Genomic DNA, 16,894 nt, shown 5'->3' on the forward strand with positions numbered 1-16,894 from the left:
AGAATCCTGCTTTCTAATGGCTCTTGAGTATTTTTACCTGTAATGCTGCTGCTAAGTAGACTTTTCCCTCCCTTAGAGTTCTTAGTTCTGCTTTTGATCTGCCATTGTTATCAGTGTTGATAAATATATCTTGTGATCCAGAATTTTTGTTATCAACAAGGTTGGCTTTATTGTTGGCTATCCAGTATAGAGGTTTTCTCTTTACTGATAACAGAAGACCTAAAGGAAAGGAGACAAACATTTGTGCATTTTATTTTATTCTTGCCTGTCTTCCAGTTCCAAATCACTGCTTTATTGAGCTAGGTGGCTGAACTTCAGTCTGAGGCAACTATTTCACCATGTGCCCATACCCCTAAAATGTTGACTCTTCTAACAGGCCTCTAAAATGGTACTCGAGTCTTGGGTTTTCTCCCTGAGGAGCAGGAACTCTTCCTTTGATACATATGGCAGCTAAGGATATCTAAGATACCGGGATTGCTTTTAATCACAGCTGAAAAAAAATGTACCTAGTTTAGGGTCTTTTATATTGTTCATAATTTTCAGGGGATCTCTTCTCATGAATACACAGATTTTAGGGCCTAGGGCCCTCTTAATTGCTACACAGAGGATCTATCTTCCCCATTTCCAGCCATTAAGAGTCCCATACACTGATTTCCTAATATTGGAGAAGCTGGGCTGGAGTTAGAAGTAATCTGGTCCAAAAGAAATCTGGTCCAGAAACCTGGTTTCTATTAAGTGTTCTTCAGTCATCTCCTATTTAGACCTCAAGACTGTTAAGTGTGGTTTTCATGGCCCCTATCTGACTGAAAAAAAATATTTGTTCCACAGAAATACGAGATACAAAATTTTATGAGGCTTTTTTTTATATTCAAGTTCCACTATTTTATATTCATTCTCTACTACTGACTGCATAAAATACAGAAAGCTATCTGGCGCTTTAACTTCCTTCTCAGTAAACCAAGAGATAATATGATTTCAGATCTGAAGAAGAAATAGGCACAAATTAAGTCAATTGCTCAGGGTCTCATAAAACCTGAGGGGGGCAAAAATCTGAGGGGCCTCTGCTAGGAATAGGAACTCCCATCCCACTCCAATCATAGGAGTTAGAAATCCGCCTGGGCCTCTTCACCCTCCCGCCACAAGGTGGCAGGATTCCCCTGGCCTGAAATCTCCAGGTCACTGAAAGGACACTGACTTCCATCCGTTGAGTATACATTATCTTCTTTGGATTGGAGTAATTGTATCAGACTGTCGTTTCCAAGGGCTGATAAGTTCCATCCAGCTCACTTTTGGGATGTTAACCAGTGAAGTGTTTTCCACACCAGCTTGGTGTGGTAGCTTTTTACCAAGAATAGTTACTAGCCCCTCTCTCCTTGTGCTGCATGCATCAAATGTTGTAGGTAGAAGATAATAAACTTAAAAGAAAGCCCAGGCTTCAGTAAAAACAAAAATAGATGTTATTTGTTACATGATTACTATGGGGCCAGGCACCCTGCTAACCCCTTTACATACATTTTGTTTTCACGGCAACACTAAGAGACCTGTGTTCTTCTCACCTCCATTCTATGGTGAGCAAACCAGGATTACATGCGGATAGAAAGTGGTGGTTCTGGGGTCTGAACCCAGGCTTGTCTGTCTCCAGAGCTAGCTCTTAACCACCATGAATCATACAGAAAAATTAGTTCACAGGGATGCATTGAAGTCATGGTTTCTATGATCAGATAAAATAGTTCATTGGTGAGATAGTCATGTTCACAGACTTTATTATGTCCTGAAGTGGGGCCCACATTCTTTGCCAAACTACAAAAGCATTCTTGTACCCTCAGTTCAAGCATGTGCTACACCCCTTGCTCTTAATAAAACTAAATCTTAGATAGTTTCTCTACTTTGGTTCTAAAGGCTGTGTTTTATTTGCCAAAATTTAAGTCACTGATCATTTTCAAAAAGAAATCAGGTATATATGAATACAGTGAGTTGTTGGTTTTTTTTTTTTTTAATTAATTTGTTCTCAACATGCCAATAGGGAAGTTTAGTATTTGAAAAGTTCTGAGAAGTCCGGGAAATGAATGTGTCACTTCGTTTACCCTAGTTTGTTTTTTCCTAAACTGAACTGCCATGGAGCCTTTCTGCCTCCTCCCTGTGGCCAGGGCAACATCCCTTGGAATCAGCAACCCTTGCAATGCCCTTTAGGAAATGCTGCCTTGTACGGCAGCCATAAAGAACTTACCATTGCTTTGATACACTCTCCTCTGTCATGCCTCAGTGCCTTTGCATATACAGTGCCTTTGTCCTGGAATGGTTTCTCTTCTCCACCTGGATGAATGGCTACTTGCCCTTCAAGAAACAACTCAGATGTAACGCTTCCTAGGAAGTCTTTTTCCAGCTTTCTTAGATTCTGTCTCCTTCCCACTCACACTGCATTGCGATTTCTACTACAGGACTCACTCATGTTTGCATTATTTCTTCACGTTTGCCTCTCCTACTTGATTATTGTCTCAAAGGAATGACCGTGGTGTATTTATCTTTATTAGCACCTGCATCTCTATACTTAGCACTTAGTAGTTGTTCACAACATGTGTTAAGGAAGGAATAAAGATGAGGAAACTGAGACTCAGAATGTTTAGGCAACCAAAGGTCACATGGGTATTTCATAGCAGAGTTGGGCCTCAAAGAATACTGCTCTCGTCTATGCCCGAATAGCAAATTTGTGGCAGTTCAGCTCTACCGCCACCCGTGCCCCACAGCAGACAATACTAATAAATTAACTCCACCAAGCTCAGCCTTTTGCTCAAGAAACCTCAAGCATCGCTCTAGGAAAACACTAACAGAGCTGGCCCATGCAATGAAAAATACTTGATCTCCTTGACCTCGTCCACACGGTATCCTCCGATCGATCTATTTTTGTGGACATGGCAGAGTGCTGTAGATTGCAGAATCCCTCCTCTGTTCTGCTAAAGACAGGGTACTCTGAACTGTCACTTAGCAGCCTCTGTTCCTCTTCGGGGGGGCCCTGGGGTGGGGAGCTAAAGGTGCCTAATGCCCCAATGCCTCCATCTGCCCCAATGCCTCCAGCCCTCCCCGGCGTCCTGATTTGGGAGAGCTCCTGCCCCCTGGCATCAGCATGCGAGAGCGGATTTGCCCCTCACCGACTCACACACCAAGTTTGCCCAAACATTTCCCCCTCTAATTTTGTAGAGGCAGTGTTGGAATATTTACTGATAAATGATAGGAAAAGAAGATAAATGCAGCAGCCAGGAAACCAGCTTATGGAGCATAAATTTCATCACTGAGGCTTATTTGGCTGACACAGCACATCACCTACTCTCCTCCTCACTGCACTTCTCTCTGGAGATAATCTCCCCAAATCCTACTTTCTTTGGCTTTCCCTCCTTAGTTCCTCAGCCCAGAAGAGGCTGTTCTGTTTGGTTTACATGACTGAGAGGGCAGGAGGCCACTAATCGATTAATAGGCATTCCTTCTTGGGGCGCCTGGGTGGCTGAGGTCATGATCTCACGGTTTGTGAGTTCAAGCCCTGCATCAGGCTCTCTGCTGTCAGTGTAGAGTCCACTTCAGATCCTCTGTCCCCCCACCCCCCACCCCCGGGCCCCTCCTCTGCTGGAACTCTCTCTCAGAAATAAAAATAAAACATTTTTTTTAATAGGCATTCTTTCTTTCCCCTATTGTGAAAAGGATGGGTTTCCTTGCTGCTTCTGTTGGCTTCTACATGTTAAGACCCATCAAAAGTAATACAAAAATAGCTTATTGGCATGTGGCTGTCCTAGAAACATTTAAAAATAACAAAAATGAAGTTGATGCACCATACTCTCAGACTTCCAATACATCTGGATGAAAAGCTAGAGTTGTAAAAGCAGCTAATGTTTATTGAGCAGCTACCATAAGCCAGATACTGTGCTAAGTGCTTTAGGTTAATAATCTCAATTGCTCTTCATTATGTTTCCATATTATAGATACTATTCTAGGCCTCAGGGGGAACTGAGGCTTAGGATAACTTGCCTAATGACACGTAAAAAATGGCAGAGTCTGGATTCACACACAGGTCCATCTGACTCTAAAGTCCATGACCTTGACTATTTAATATTCTTCTAACAAGTCAAACTGTCCAGTATTGGAAAGGGCCACTTTGACAGGTAATGAGTGATTCCTGATGTGGAGAGGTGTTTAATCAGATACTGGATTACCGGAGTAATCTCAAAAATCTGCTCTACCAATATAGCTCGTTCTAATGTCTGTGATGATTCCCTATTTGCCAGCGTTATGGCTTCTTATGAGTCCTCATTCTCTTATCATCATCCATGTCATCATCACCTCTCGTTAGCACATACGATGTGTCAGGCATCCTTCTGAGCAGTTTTACTTACATAATTTATTTAGTCAAAACTACCCTACAAAGTAGTTATTATTATTATCCCCATTTAGTAGATAAGGAACCTGAGAAGCAAAGTGCCTTGTCCAAGGTCAGACAACTAATAAGTAACAGAGCTAGGATTATAACCCAGGCATCTGGCTGTAGTACATTACACTGTCTCTTACTGTTTGATACATGTGCCATACTTTTTAAAAATTTATCTTTTTTATTATCATAGATATATATTTGTTGTAAAAAAATGTCAACACAAATATATAACACAGAAGTTGAAAGTCCCGCATAATCCAATGTCTCAGAGATAATTACTATTACCTTCACTAACCACACATTTATATATTTATTTATGGGTTATACTATAGACAATGCTCATTAATATGTATTTTTCATGTTTTTACCCCTAACAATTTATCTGCAATATTCTTCCATAACTCTTCAAAGCTCTACTACATGCTTTTTAATGACCATATTATATGATCATAAACATGGACCTCATTATATTGATCATAAACATGCACTGGTGTTTCTACTGGTGGACATTTGAGTTTTTTCTACTGTTTTGATATTATTTAAAAAAAAATCTACAAGGAAGGCAGAAGACCCTCTTTCTGCATTACCCCCAAATAATACAAAAACAATAATTAGAATGAACATTTCACGGAAGCTTACTATGTGTCATACATTAAGTAAAGCACTTAAAATAGAATGCTCTCAGGCACACCTGGGTGGCTGAGTCAGTCAGGCATCCAAAACTTGATTTTGGCTCGGGTCATGATCTCACAGTTTGTGGGATCGAGCCTTGCACTGGGCTCTGCACTGACAACATGGAGCCTGCTCGGGATTCTCTCTCTCCCGTCTCTCTGCCTCTTCCCTGCTTGTGCTCTTTCTCTCTCTCTCAAAAATAAATAAATAACCTTTAAAATAATAGAGTGCCCTTATTCACATTTTTAAGATTATTTTAAATTTTTTAAAGTAAACTCTCTGTGCTCAAACTCACAATCCCAAGATCAAGAGTCATGCTCTACAGGCTGAGCCAGCCAGATGCCCCTTCACGCTTTTTTTTTCCAATGAAGAAAGGAAGACATAGGAAGTCTCACTGCAAATGGGAAAGCTCAAATTTGAGCCCTGTTTTGATTTCAAATCACACTGCATACACACTTCTAAAGTAAGTGTAAGTGTTCTTTCTTAAGTCTTTTCATTTCACATTTACATATTCCATGGGGTTCTTATCCATTCCCTTCACTTCAGAATCTGTCTCCTTGAGCTCCTGGTCCATTCAGCCCATCAGACACTGCCAAGTGGATGCACTGTGGGCACCTCAAACTTAACTCATCCAAAACAGAAATCATATTCCTCACAACCCCTAGACATCCTCCAGGATGATCTCCACTTGTCAACACTATTTCATTTAATAGCATGGTCATTCACTCAACTGTCCAAGCTAGAAACTTCAAAGCTGTCTGTGACTCCTGCCTGTATTACACCCCACATCTAACTGGTTCTAAGGCTTTGTTACAAGAGACCACAAATTGTTTCTCAATCCATCCTCTCCACCTTCCTCCTACTAGGGCTTTAGATAATTAAGGCTCCTGACACCTCTCCCTTAGACTGTTGTATCTGCTCGTAACTGATCTCCCTACTTCTAATCTCTCCCTAGGTCCCATCTATTCTCCCATTGCTGTCAGAGGTAATGTTGTAAAGCTAATAATTGATCATGTCATATCCTGCTTATATTCTCAGTAGTAAGTTTTAAACTCCTCAGCAGGGCACATAAAACATCCCATAATCTCACCCCAATTTATCCTTCCAAACTCATCTGCAGTATATTCTTACCCATGTACCTTAAACTATGACCACCCCTGATCACTTGTGTTTTCTCAGAACTATCGATATCTCCATGCCTCTATGCTTTTGTTCATGCTACTTGAAATGCCCGCCTCTGGCTTCTCTTCTACCTGCTGATATTTTACTTTTCTTTGAAGACCCAGCATGCTGCCCCCAACGTACATACAGTTTCCACCCTTATCTCTAGCCTCTCAATTTATTACTTGTCCTCTTTGTTTACATTTCTGTTAATGCTTTACTATAGACTAGTAATCTCGTCACATGTGTCTGTCTTTCTGAAAGGACTCAATCTTAAACATATTAGTATTTCTTGGGGCACCTGGGTGGCTCAGTTGGTTAAGCATCTGACTTCAGCTCAGGTCATGATCTCACAGTTCATGAGTTCAAGCCCCGCATCGGGCTCTGTGCTGACAGCTCAGAGCCTGGAGCCTGCTTCGGATTCTGTGTCTCCCTCTCTCTCTGCAACTTCCCTGCTTGCACTCTGTCTCTGTCTCAAAACGGAACAAACATTAAATTAAAAAAATATATATTAGTATTTCTAGTGCTTAGAAGAAGCTTCATATGTAAAAAATTAAAACTGGAGTTCATTTGTGATTTAGGTAAAAGACTACACTGCCTCAAAGTTTACTTCCAAAGCTGAGATTTTCTGTGCCTTTCTGATACACTAAAATCTTACTTGAGGATTGCAATGATCATTTAACCTTAGAATTAACTCCGATTTCAAGGGCCCATTTCTGCTTTCATTTCTTTGCAGAGGCTTTAAAAGCCAAGCATTTGGGCTCTTGGCAATGAACGGCCAGTCGAGTGTTGTCATTGGATTTCCGGAGGAGGTGGGGTAAAAAATACAAGAGCACATCGGAAAACTAGCGGGGCTCCAGAACATCTGGGATTGATTATTCCAGTGAGTTGCTCGAGCAAGGAGAACAATTCTCATACTAGTTTTTTTGACATCTGGGCTTTGGCGGCTACCCCTATGGCTTTCTCAGCAGTGCTTGAGGAGTGAGATATGGCTTGTTTCAGTGGAAGAAAAACCTCCAGTGACTCCACTTCTCCTACAGCAGAGGCCTCCAGAAGACCCTTTTCCTCTTACATGGATTTTCTTAGCAGGTCCAGGTCTTCTTGTCATTTACACAGAGAATTAATCTCCCCATACCCAGAGAAATTCATCCTACCTGGGGTCTGAATTAGGTTATACCACCCCCCTCCCAATTCCTCTTCCTCCTATGATTCTTTTCGAACCATGGACAAGGAACAGTAAAAGACTGGGAGGAGAAGCAACCTCAGGCTACGGTGGAAGTGGATTCACTCCAGCTCCTGCAAAGTGCCTCTTATTAAATACAAGCTGAGTAGGACTTTAGTTCCAGTTCTGAGGGAGAAGGGGGGGTGAAGGGTGTTTTGCTAACATTTATTGAGCACATACTCTGCCAGGCACTGTCCTATGCATGTTATATACATTATTTTATTTAAAACTCGCGATGATTTACTATGGTATACTATTATCTGTAGTCTAGTGATGGAGGAACTGAGGTTCAAGGAGGTTAAATGATTTTCCCGAGGCCACATACTTAGTAAGTGGCAGGGGCAGTTTAAGTTGACAGGGATGAATCCTTTCATCCTGTCACGGGGTGAGATGTCTACTCTTTATGCATTACTCCTAATGTAAAATAATAATAGCTGCATGATATACAAAAGCTTTTTATTTAAACATTCGGACCTATTACCTCTAGCACATCAGAGAGATGATGGTGATGATGATGGTGACGAAGGTGATGATTCCAACATTCACTGAGCATTGAAGACCTGCCAGGACCTGATCTAGGGGTGCTGTATTATATGTGATCTTATTCTCAGAAAACCCACTTTTTGAGGAAGGTATTATTACTTTCTTGATGAATATACAGAGGCCGAGAAAGGCTAAGTAACTTCACCTAGGTCAGAGAGCTGAATGTTGAAGCCTGAGTTTTAAATCCGGACAGCCTACCTTCAGAGTGTAAGCTACATTGCCTAAAGGGAGCACATTCTGGAGTTAGAGAGACCTGGTTTCGAATCCCAGCTCTGCCTCTTCCTGGGTAAATTAACTTGAACATATCGGTCCTCAGTTTCTCTGTATGTAAAATGCACCTCTGGAGACTTACCTGCTAACCAGGTGTCTCCATATATATTCTCAAGTACATGAGAGTCAAAACCCTTATTCTATAGGAAATGGAAGTGCATTTTTGAAATACGATACAGGTAGGTTCAAATCTTACTACTTAATACTTACCAGCTAGGTATTTAAAAAAGATACTCAAACTTTCTGATTCTCAGTTTCATCACCTGAACATGGGAGGCAAAAATACCTACCTAATAGGAATATTTGTGGGTTAGAAATAGTAGATGTATTTTACAATGCCAGGGAATTGGAAAAAGTTCTACGTTATACTCATTATTTAAATATCGTTATGGCTCTCGACCAGGAAAATATACTTTCATACGCACCAGCAGGTAGGGGGCCAAGTTCCCCGTTTACCGTCCTAACACAGGCATCACTAGGGAGGCTAGAGAACCCCCTTCTGAAAGGTGATAAAACAGGAGACAGTCTTCTGTTGGGCCTACTTTAGGTGTGGCTCTGACTCAGGTAGGTGGGGATATGATGGGCCGAATGTGTTCTCTCTGCTCATCTTGTCCCTCACCTGCCCAGCTTGCTGAGAAAGGTACCAATTGTGAGCTGCCTCCAGTGAACTACAGTCAGGGTCCTGACTCTCGCTCCACAACAATGCCCCCCTGCCCCTTTATTAGGCTCTAGGGGGAAAGCATGTGGCCGTTAGAGTCACACTTACTTAGATCCAAACCCTCTGTCAAATGAGAGCTATCATACTGAGTATTTGTGAGGATTAAATTCTTTATGAAAATGACTTAGCTCAGTTATAGGGGCTTAGTATATACTCAACAAATTTTAATTTTCATCTTTCTTAGAAGAGAATAATTCAAGGTCAACGTCATTCTGAGATGAACACAAAGATAAAGAAGGATGCAAATCTTCACAAAACACTCTTTTAGCTTAAATTCTAAATATTTAAAAAAAGATTCTCAAGAGCCTCTTTTATTACTAATTTTAGAGCTAATTAAATCCCCCCAAAACTTGTCTTATATTTAAGGACCTAGATTTTATATATTCATTGAATATATTCATTTACTTTGAATATACTCAATTGAATATATTCATTTACTTTGAATACCTTGTCACAGGCTAACAGCTGAGATACTCTTAGAGGACTTAGGTCTAATGCTCAGCATTGAAAGAGATACTATAAGTACTAAATATTATTGCAGCAGACCCCTACGGCATTGGCTTCTGACAGACTACTAGAAATCGACTAGTTACTCCACAGGATTTGGCCACATCCATAGTCCAGGTTGGCATTATGCCCCCCTAGCAAGAATCGCAGAGGCGCTCACCCCCTAACTGACTGAATCTGGGCAAGGCCATGCTATCCACAAATCCATACTGATGACCTGGTTGGTGACCAGGGCCACAACTCACCTCTGCATTAGGGTAAGGAGGTCTTTTGTGTCTCTGCTTTTACTGTGCTCTCTTCCATATAAAAGGATTTGAATCATCAGACACTGTAGGTAAGTTGAGAAACATAGGTTAAAGAGAATCAGATAGCCAGCACCTTCTTTATAAACCAAACTCAGAAGAGCATCACTGGAACTGAGGTATCACGAGTTTCCGTGTCAAATTCCTGCCCTGCATCCCCCCTCCTGGTTCCCAGCCAAGGAGGAAAAGGAGACTGAACGGAAGGCTCCGCACACCTCTATGCTTTATGTGCGTCATTCTACCCCACTGCACCTGCCACCACCATGTGGCTATGGATAACGAGAGTAACAGGGCCCAAACATGGCTGTAGTAGTGGTTTCCATCAAGATTTACCAAATAGGTATGACCAAATGGATGGATATAAATGAAATTGGGTGTATGGGTCCTAAATTTGCATTGCATTCTCAAGCTGTATCACTTTACTCTTTTTTTTTTAAGTTTTTTATTTGAGAGAGACAGAGACAGTGCGAGTGGGGGAGGAACAGAGAGAGAGAGAGAGAGAGAGAGAGACAGGAAGAGAGAGAATCCCAAGCAGGCTCCACACTGTCAGTGCAGAGCCTGATGTGGGACTCGAACCCATGAAACCGCGAGATCATGACCTGAGCCGAAACCGAGAGTTCGACGCTCAACTGACTGAGTCACCCAGGTGCCCCTATATCACTTTACTCTTAGGCAGTTTTCCAGTTAAAATTTTATTATGGACCTCTCTTTCCAATCAAGATGGAATAATAGGGATCAGATTTACACTTGCACACGAAATAACCAAAAAATGAAAAAGTAAACAAAATATATGAAGCAATCTTTAAGACACTGAACATCAGCCAACAAAGAACAGTGATCCCTGAGAGAGGGAAACAAGTGAGATAAATCCTAAAACTGCCCCGAGATTATTGCTTTGAGAGCAGTTCCAGGTCATGATGCAGGGAAGGGAACAGAGGGAAGCTCAGCAGACTCCCTAAGTTGAGGATAAGGAGCTGAGAGTCCCCGGAGACCCTCAGAGCTGAGTAAAAAGAGAGGAGACAGCTGAGAAAAAGATCCAGGAATATCTGTGGTGGATCCCCCTTGTGTATTCAGCAGAGTACTGACTAGCACGTCTATGTGAGAAAACTGCCTAAAGCTGGGAAAGGAATCAGCTGAAGGGGCTGGCGGGAACAGGGCCTGGTGCTTACACAGGGCTGGGCACAGGGCCTGTTTCAGTCAGCCAATCTAGCTCCTCATGGCTCATGGAGCTTTGGGTGGCGGACTCAGAAGGCTTCTGCCTCAGTAATGGGGGATAATTAGCCCTTCACTGACTCCTGCTCTAGTCTCATCTACTGAATCTTAAAAAGCAAGACCTAAAAGGACTACACTATAATTAAACTGAGTTCCAGAACAAAGTTCAAGAATACTTATAGGAATACAAAAATATCCAACACCCAATAAGGTAAAATACACAACACCTGGCATCCAAACAAAGATTGCAAAAGCACGTAAAGAAGCAGAAAAGTGTTATCCATATGAGAAAAATGTATCAATCAAAACCAACCCCAAACTGACATAGACGTTAGAATTAGCAGAGAAGTATATTATAACTGTTATAACTTCATTGCATATGTTAAAGAAATTAAATGAGGACATGAAAAATTTATTTTTTTTAAAGATCCAAATCAAACTTCTGGAGATGAAAATGTAAAAAGATGGATGGGAGGGATTAAGAGCACGTTTGATATTAGAGAAGAAAAAAATTAGTGAACCTAAAGGCACAAGAATAAGAACTATCCATAAAGAAAAATAATAGATTATAGCAGTGGGTACAGAAAAATAGTTTTTACAATAGCCAACACCCAATTGTATAAAATCCGACATCCATTCCTGAGTTAAAAACAACTCCTTAGCAAACCAGGAGTAGAAGGGAATCTCCTCAACCTGATAAAAGGTATTTATAAAAAAGTCAACAGCTAACGACAAACCTAATTGATGAAAGACTAAAAATTTTCCCCCTGAAAACAGAAATTAGACAAGGTTGCCTGTTCTCACCACTTCCACTCAACATTGTACTAGATGTTCTGGTCAATGTATCAAGAAATAAAAGGCATCCAAATTGGAATGAAAGAAGTAAACTTGAGGGGCACCAGGGTGGCTCAGTTGGTTAAGCGTCTGACTTCGGCTCAGGTCATGATCTTGTGGTTCATGGGTTCAAGCCCAGTTTCAGGCTCTGTGCTGACAGTTCAGGGCCTGGAGCTGCTTCAGATTCTGTGTCTCCCTCTCTCTCTGCCCCTCCCCCACTCATGCTCTACCTCTCTCTCTCAAAAATAAATAATAAGACATTAAAAAAAAAAAGTAAACTTGATTTGCAGATGACATGATCATCCATGTAGGAAATCTGATGAATCTATAAGCAGCTACTAGAATAAGTGAGTTTAGCAAAGTTATGGGACCCAAAATTATATATTTAAAAATTGTTATATTTCTATATACTAGCATCAACAATCAGAAATTGAAATTCAAATATGATACATTTAAAATAGCAAAAATTGGAAATCAGTCTGAATAAATCTAAGGAAACGTGCACATGACCTGTACATCAAAAACTACAAGAAATAGGGGCGCCTGGGTGGCTCAGTCGGTTAAGCGTCCGACTTCGGCTCAGGTCATGATCTCGCGGTTCGTGAATTCAAGCCCCGCGTCGGGCTCTGTGCTGACAGCTCAGAACCTGGAGCGTGTTTCAGATTCTGTGTCTCCCTCTCTCTCTGACCCTACCCCGTTCATGCTCTGTCTCTGTATCAAAAATAAATAAATGTTAAAAAAAAAAAACTACAAGAAATATTATTGGGAGACATTAAAGATGACCTACACAAATGGGAGAATATCACATGTTCATGGGTGAGAAGCTCAAGATTGTTAAAATGTTAATCCTCCCCAACCTGATCTACACATTCAATGTAATCTCAAGCTAAATCTGAGCACATGTTTTTGGGGAAACCGATACAGTGATTCTAAAATTCCTGTGGAAACGCAAAGAACCGAGAATACTCAGAACAACATTGAAAAAGAACAAAGTTGAAAAAACAACACTACCTGATTTCAAGACTTGTGTTAATGTTTTTATTTATTTTTGAGACAAAGACAGAGCATGAGCAGGGGAGGGTCAGAGAGAGAGGGAGACACAGAATCCGAAGCAGGCTCCAGGCTCTGAGCTGTCAGCACAGGGCCCGACATGGGCTCAAACTCCCAGACTGAGAGATCATGACCTGAGCTGAAGTCGGACGCTTAACTGACTAAGCCACCCAGGAGCCCCTCAAGACTTGTTTTAAAGCTACAATAATCAAGACAGCATGTATTGACCTGAAGATGGAAAAACAGATCAGTGGAACAGACAAGAGTCCGTAAATAATACACACACACACACACACACACACACACACACACACACTGAATTTTTGACAAAGGTGCAAAGATAATTCAGTAGAGAAAGGGATTTCATTTCAATAAAAATGGTGCTACGATCTCGCGGTCTGTGAGTTCGAGCCCCGCGTCAGGCTCTGGGCTGATGGCTCGGAGCCTGGAGCCTGTTTCTGATTCTGTGTCTCCCTCTCTCTCTGCCCTTCCCCCGTTCATGCTCTGTCTCTCTCTGTCCCAAAAATAAAATTAAAAAAAAAAAAAAAAACGTTGAAAAAAAAAAGTGGTGCTAGAACAGCTGGCTACCCACATGCTAGACAAACAGATAAACAAACTGGGATCCATTCCTAGTACCATACAGGAAAGCTGATTCAAGTGGATCATAGGCCTAAATGTTAAACCTAAAACTACAAAAAATCTAGAAGAAAACATAGGAGAAAAATATTTTTGACTTCGGTCAGGCAAAGATTTCTTAGGTAAAACACCAAAACGCAATCCACAAAAGAACAAATTGATAAACTAGACTGCATGAAATTGCAAAGCTTCTGCTCTTCAAAAGACGCTTGTTAAGAAAATGAAAAGGCAAACTTCATGCCAAAATATTTCCAAATCATATATCTGATAGAGAACTTGTATCTAGAATATATGAAGAACTTTTTTCCCACTTTATAGTATTTATGGCATGAACTAGGAACATAACATGTTTACACAAACACACAACAATTGTACATTGGCATCTTTACGATATTTTTTTACTTTATTTTTAAAATTTTTAAAGTTTTTTTAAATTTATTTTTGAGAGAGACAGAGACAGAGGGTGGGTGGGGGAAGGGAAGAGAGAGAGGGAGACACAGAATCTGAAGCAGGCTCCAGGCTCCAAACTGTCAGCACAGAGCCTGAGGTGGGGCTCGAATCCATAAACTGTGATATGACCTGAACTGAAGTCCGTCGCTTAACCGACTGAGCCACCCAGGCACCCCTGATCATATCACTTTCCTAAACCTCTAGTGCAAAAGGCCCTGCTGGTCTCCCCTTCCTTATAAACCCCTGCCTCTCCCAGTTCATCTTGTACTGCTCTTCTCTTTATTCTGGACACACTCCCTTTTAGTCTTTCCCTGTTTCATCTTGTCTCAGAGTCTTTTTTTTTTTTTAATATTTTAAATTTACATCCAAGTTAGTTAGCATATAGTGCAAAAATGATTTCAGGAGTAGATTCCTTAGTACCCCTTACTCATCTAGCCCATCCCCCTCCCACAATCCCTCCCGTAACCCTCAGTTTGTTCTCCATATTTAAGAGTCTCTTATGTTTCGTTCCCCTCCCTGTTTGTATATTATTTTTGCTTCCCTCCCCTTATGTTCATCTGTTTGGTATCTTAAAGTCCTCATATGAGTGAGGTCATATGAATTTGTGTTTCTCTGACTAATTTCACTTAGCATAATACCCTCTAGTTCCATCCACATAGTTGCAAATGGCAAGATTTCATTCTTTTTGATTGACAACTAATACTCCATTGTATGTATGTATGTATGGGTGTATTTTCTTTATTCATTCATCCATCAATGGACATTTGGGCTCCTTCCATACTTTGGCTATTGTCAATAGTGCTGTTATAAACATTGGGGTGCATGTGCCCTTTGAAACAGCATACCTGTATCCGTTGGATAAATACCTAGTAGTGCAATTGCTGGGTCGTAGGGTAGTTCTATTTTTAATTTTTTGAGGGATCTCCATACCGTTTTCCAGAATGGCTGCACCAGTTTGCATTCCCACCAGAGGCAACTTTACAATATTAAAGGAGTCATATACAAGTCTACAGGCATCATATACAGTGTGGTTAGAATATATAAAGAACTTGTAAAATTAAGTTAATCATAAGAAAGCAAACAACTAATGAAAAGTAAGCAAAAGATTTGGATTGTCACTTTACCCAAGAAGATAGACAGATGAGAAATTAAGTACACAGAAAGATGCTCAAGACAAACACAAATTAAAACCACAATGAGAGGCACCTGGGTGGCTCAGTTGGTTGGGCGTCGGACTTTGGCTCAGGACATCATCTCACTCTCGCTGAGATCAAACTCTTGGTGAGTTTGGGCCCCACGTCAGGCTCTATGCTGACAGCTCAGAGCCTGGAGTCTGCTTCGGATTCTGTGTCTTCCTCTCTCTCTGCCCTTCTCCTGCTCACACTCTGTGTGTGTGTGTCTCTCTCTCTCAAAAATAAACATTAATTTTTTAAAAATAAAAAAATTTTAAAAAACCACAATGAGATACCATTATATACCTATTAAAAACACTGACCACACCAACTACTGGCAAGAATGTGGAGGAACTGAATTCTCATACCCTTCTGGTGGGAATATGTAATATAATGTAACCATTTTCCAAAATTTTGACAGTTTCTTATAAAGATAAACATGCACCTATCATATTACTTAACCACTTCACTCCTAAGTATTCACCCAAGAGAAAAAAGTACATATCCATACGGAGACTTGTGCATGAACATTCAGGGCAGTTTTATCTATAAGAAACCCAACTGTAAACAGCCAAATGTTCATCATCAGATGAATGGATAAAAATATCATGGCATCCATACAATGTAATACTCAGCAACAAGAGTAAACCATGGATACACACAATAATATGGACAATTCTCAAAATAATTATGCTGAAAGAATGATTCAAAACTGTGTAACTATAGGATTTTACTTATATAAATTTTAGAAAATGCTAATGTATCTATGGTGACAAAGCAAATCAGTTATTGCCTGGGGGTGGGAGTGGGGGAGGGGTGAAGCTGATTATTTACAAAGGGGAATGGGGAAACTTTTGGGGGTGACTGATACATTCATGATCTTGATTGTAATAATGGTTCCACAGGTCAATAGAGATGTCCAAGCTGATCAAATTGTACACTGTAAAACGTGTGCCGCTTACTGTATGTGAATAAAAAGTATTCTATCACCAGATTGTAATTTTTAATGTTTGTCTTTTCTTTACCTTCTCACCCCCACCATACTGCATTTAACTTTGATTCCTTTTACATGAAAACTGAACTGCCCAAGAAAAAACATTAGCCAAAAGTGTCACCAGGATTCTGTATGTATGGCCCCCTTTGTGCTCTATTCTGTCTGCCAAAGGGGCCTCCTCTTAGCATCAATTTTTGCTGAGGTTTCTTACCTTCTTTTTAGCTCCAGGAGCAGTTTCCAATCCCCAGAACAGCATCTATTAACATAGTCTAATTCAGAAACTTCATCACCGGCATCCCATTGATGGTGGACATTCAGCATGAGGAAGGTGTTCAAGCCTCAAAACAACAGCCTTACTGCCAGCATGCCCTTCTATCCCTCTCCTCCTTTCTGGCTGGGACATTGAAGTAGGGACTAAAGCCCTAAGGATAAAAGCTCATGGCAAAGATGCAGCCCCGCCTACCTTACAGTATCCTAAATCTCCAAGTTGAGTCCCTTTCCAAATGGATGATGTAGCTGTGCCATCAAACAGCCACTGCCAGGTAAAATCTAGATCAGGCTCTCCTTCCATTTTGTGTAGAACATGGTAAGCCCTTATAACAGGTGTGCTGTTGTTTTTTTTTTTCATTTCAGAAAAGTTGTCTTCAATGATTTCTTTGATTACTGTTTCTATTCCAAGTATTAATAGTTCTTTTTTCAGAAATATATACAATTCTTTAGGTGAATCTCTACTTTGC

At 40.7% G+C, this 16,894-nt stretch overlaps 1 protein-coding gene across 10 annotated transcripts in view; it reads right to left on the bottom strand.

The window, feature by feature from the left end:
• TTC23L (tetratricopeptide repeat domain 23 like) overlaps positions 1 to 16,894 on the bottom strand; it is a 59,995-nt gene that overhangs the window by 3,153 nt on the left and 39,948 nt on the right. For 7 of the 10 annotated variants that reach the window (XM_042952318.1, XM_042952308.1, XM_042952298.1 and 4 more), the window contains 3 exons: positions 9,753 to 9,835; positions 2,228 to 2,334; positions 38 to 219 (listed from right to left, as the gene is read on the bottom strand). In XM_042952318.1, coding sequence (XP_042808252.1) covers positions 2,253 to 2,334; positions 9,753 to 9,835 — 165 coding nt within the window. In that variant the 3' untranslated portion in view covers positions 38 to 219; positions 2,228 to 2,252. Of the gene's footprint in view, positions 1 to 37; positions 220 to 2,227; positions 2,335 to 9,752; positions 9,836 to 16,894 lie in introns of those variants that run through there. The other 3 variants (XM_042952338.1, XM_042952348.1, XM_042952345.1) reach the window with 2 other exon arrangements.

This window comes from Panthera leo, chromosome A1, assembly GCF_018350215.1.
Source record: "Panthera leo isolate Ple1 chromosome A1, P.leo_Ple1_pat1.1, whole genome shotgun sequence".
NCBI lineage: Eukaryota > Metazoa > Chordata > Mammalia > Carnivora > Felidae > Panthera > Panthera leo.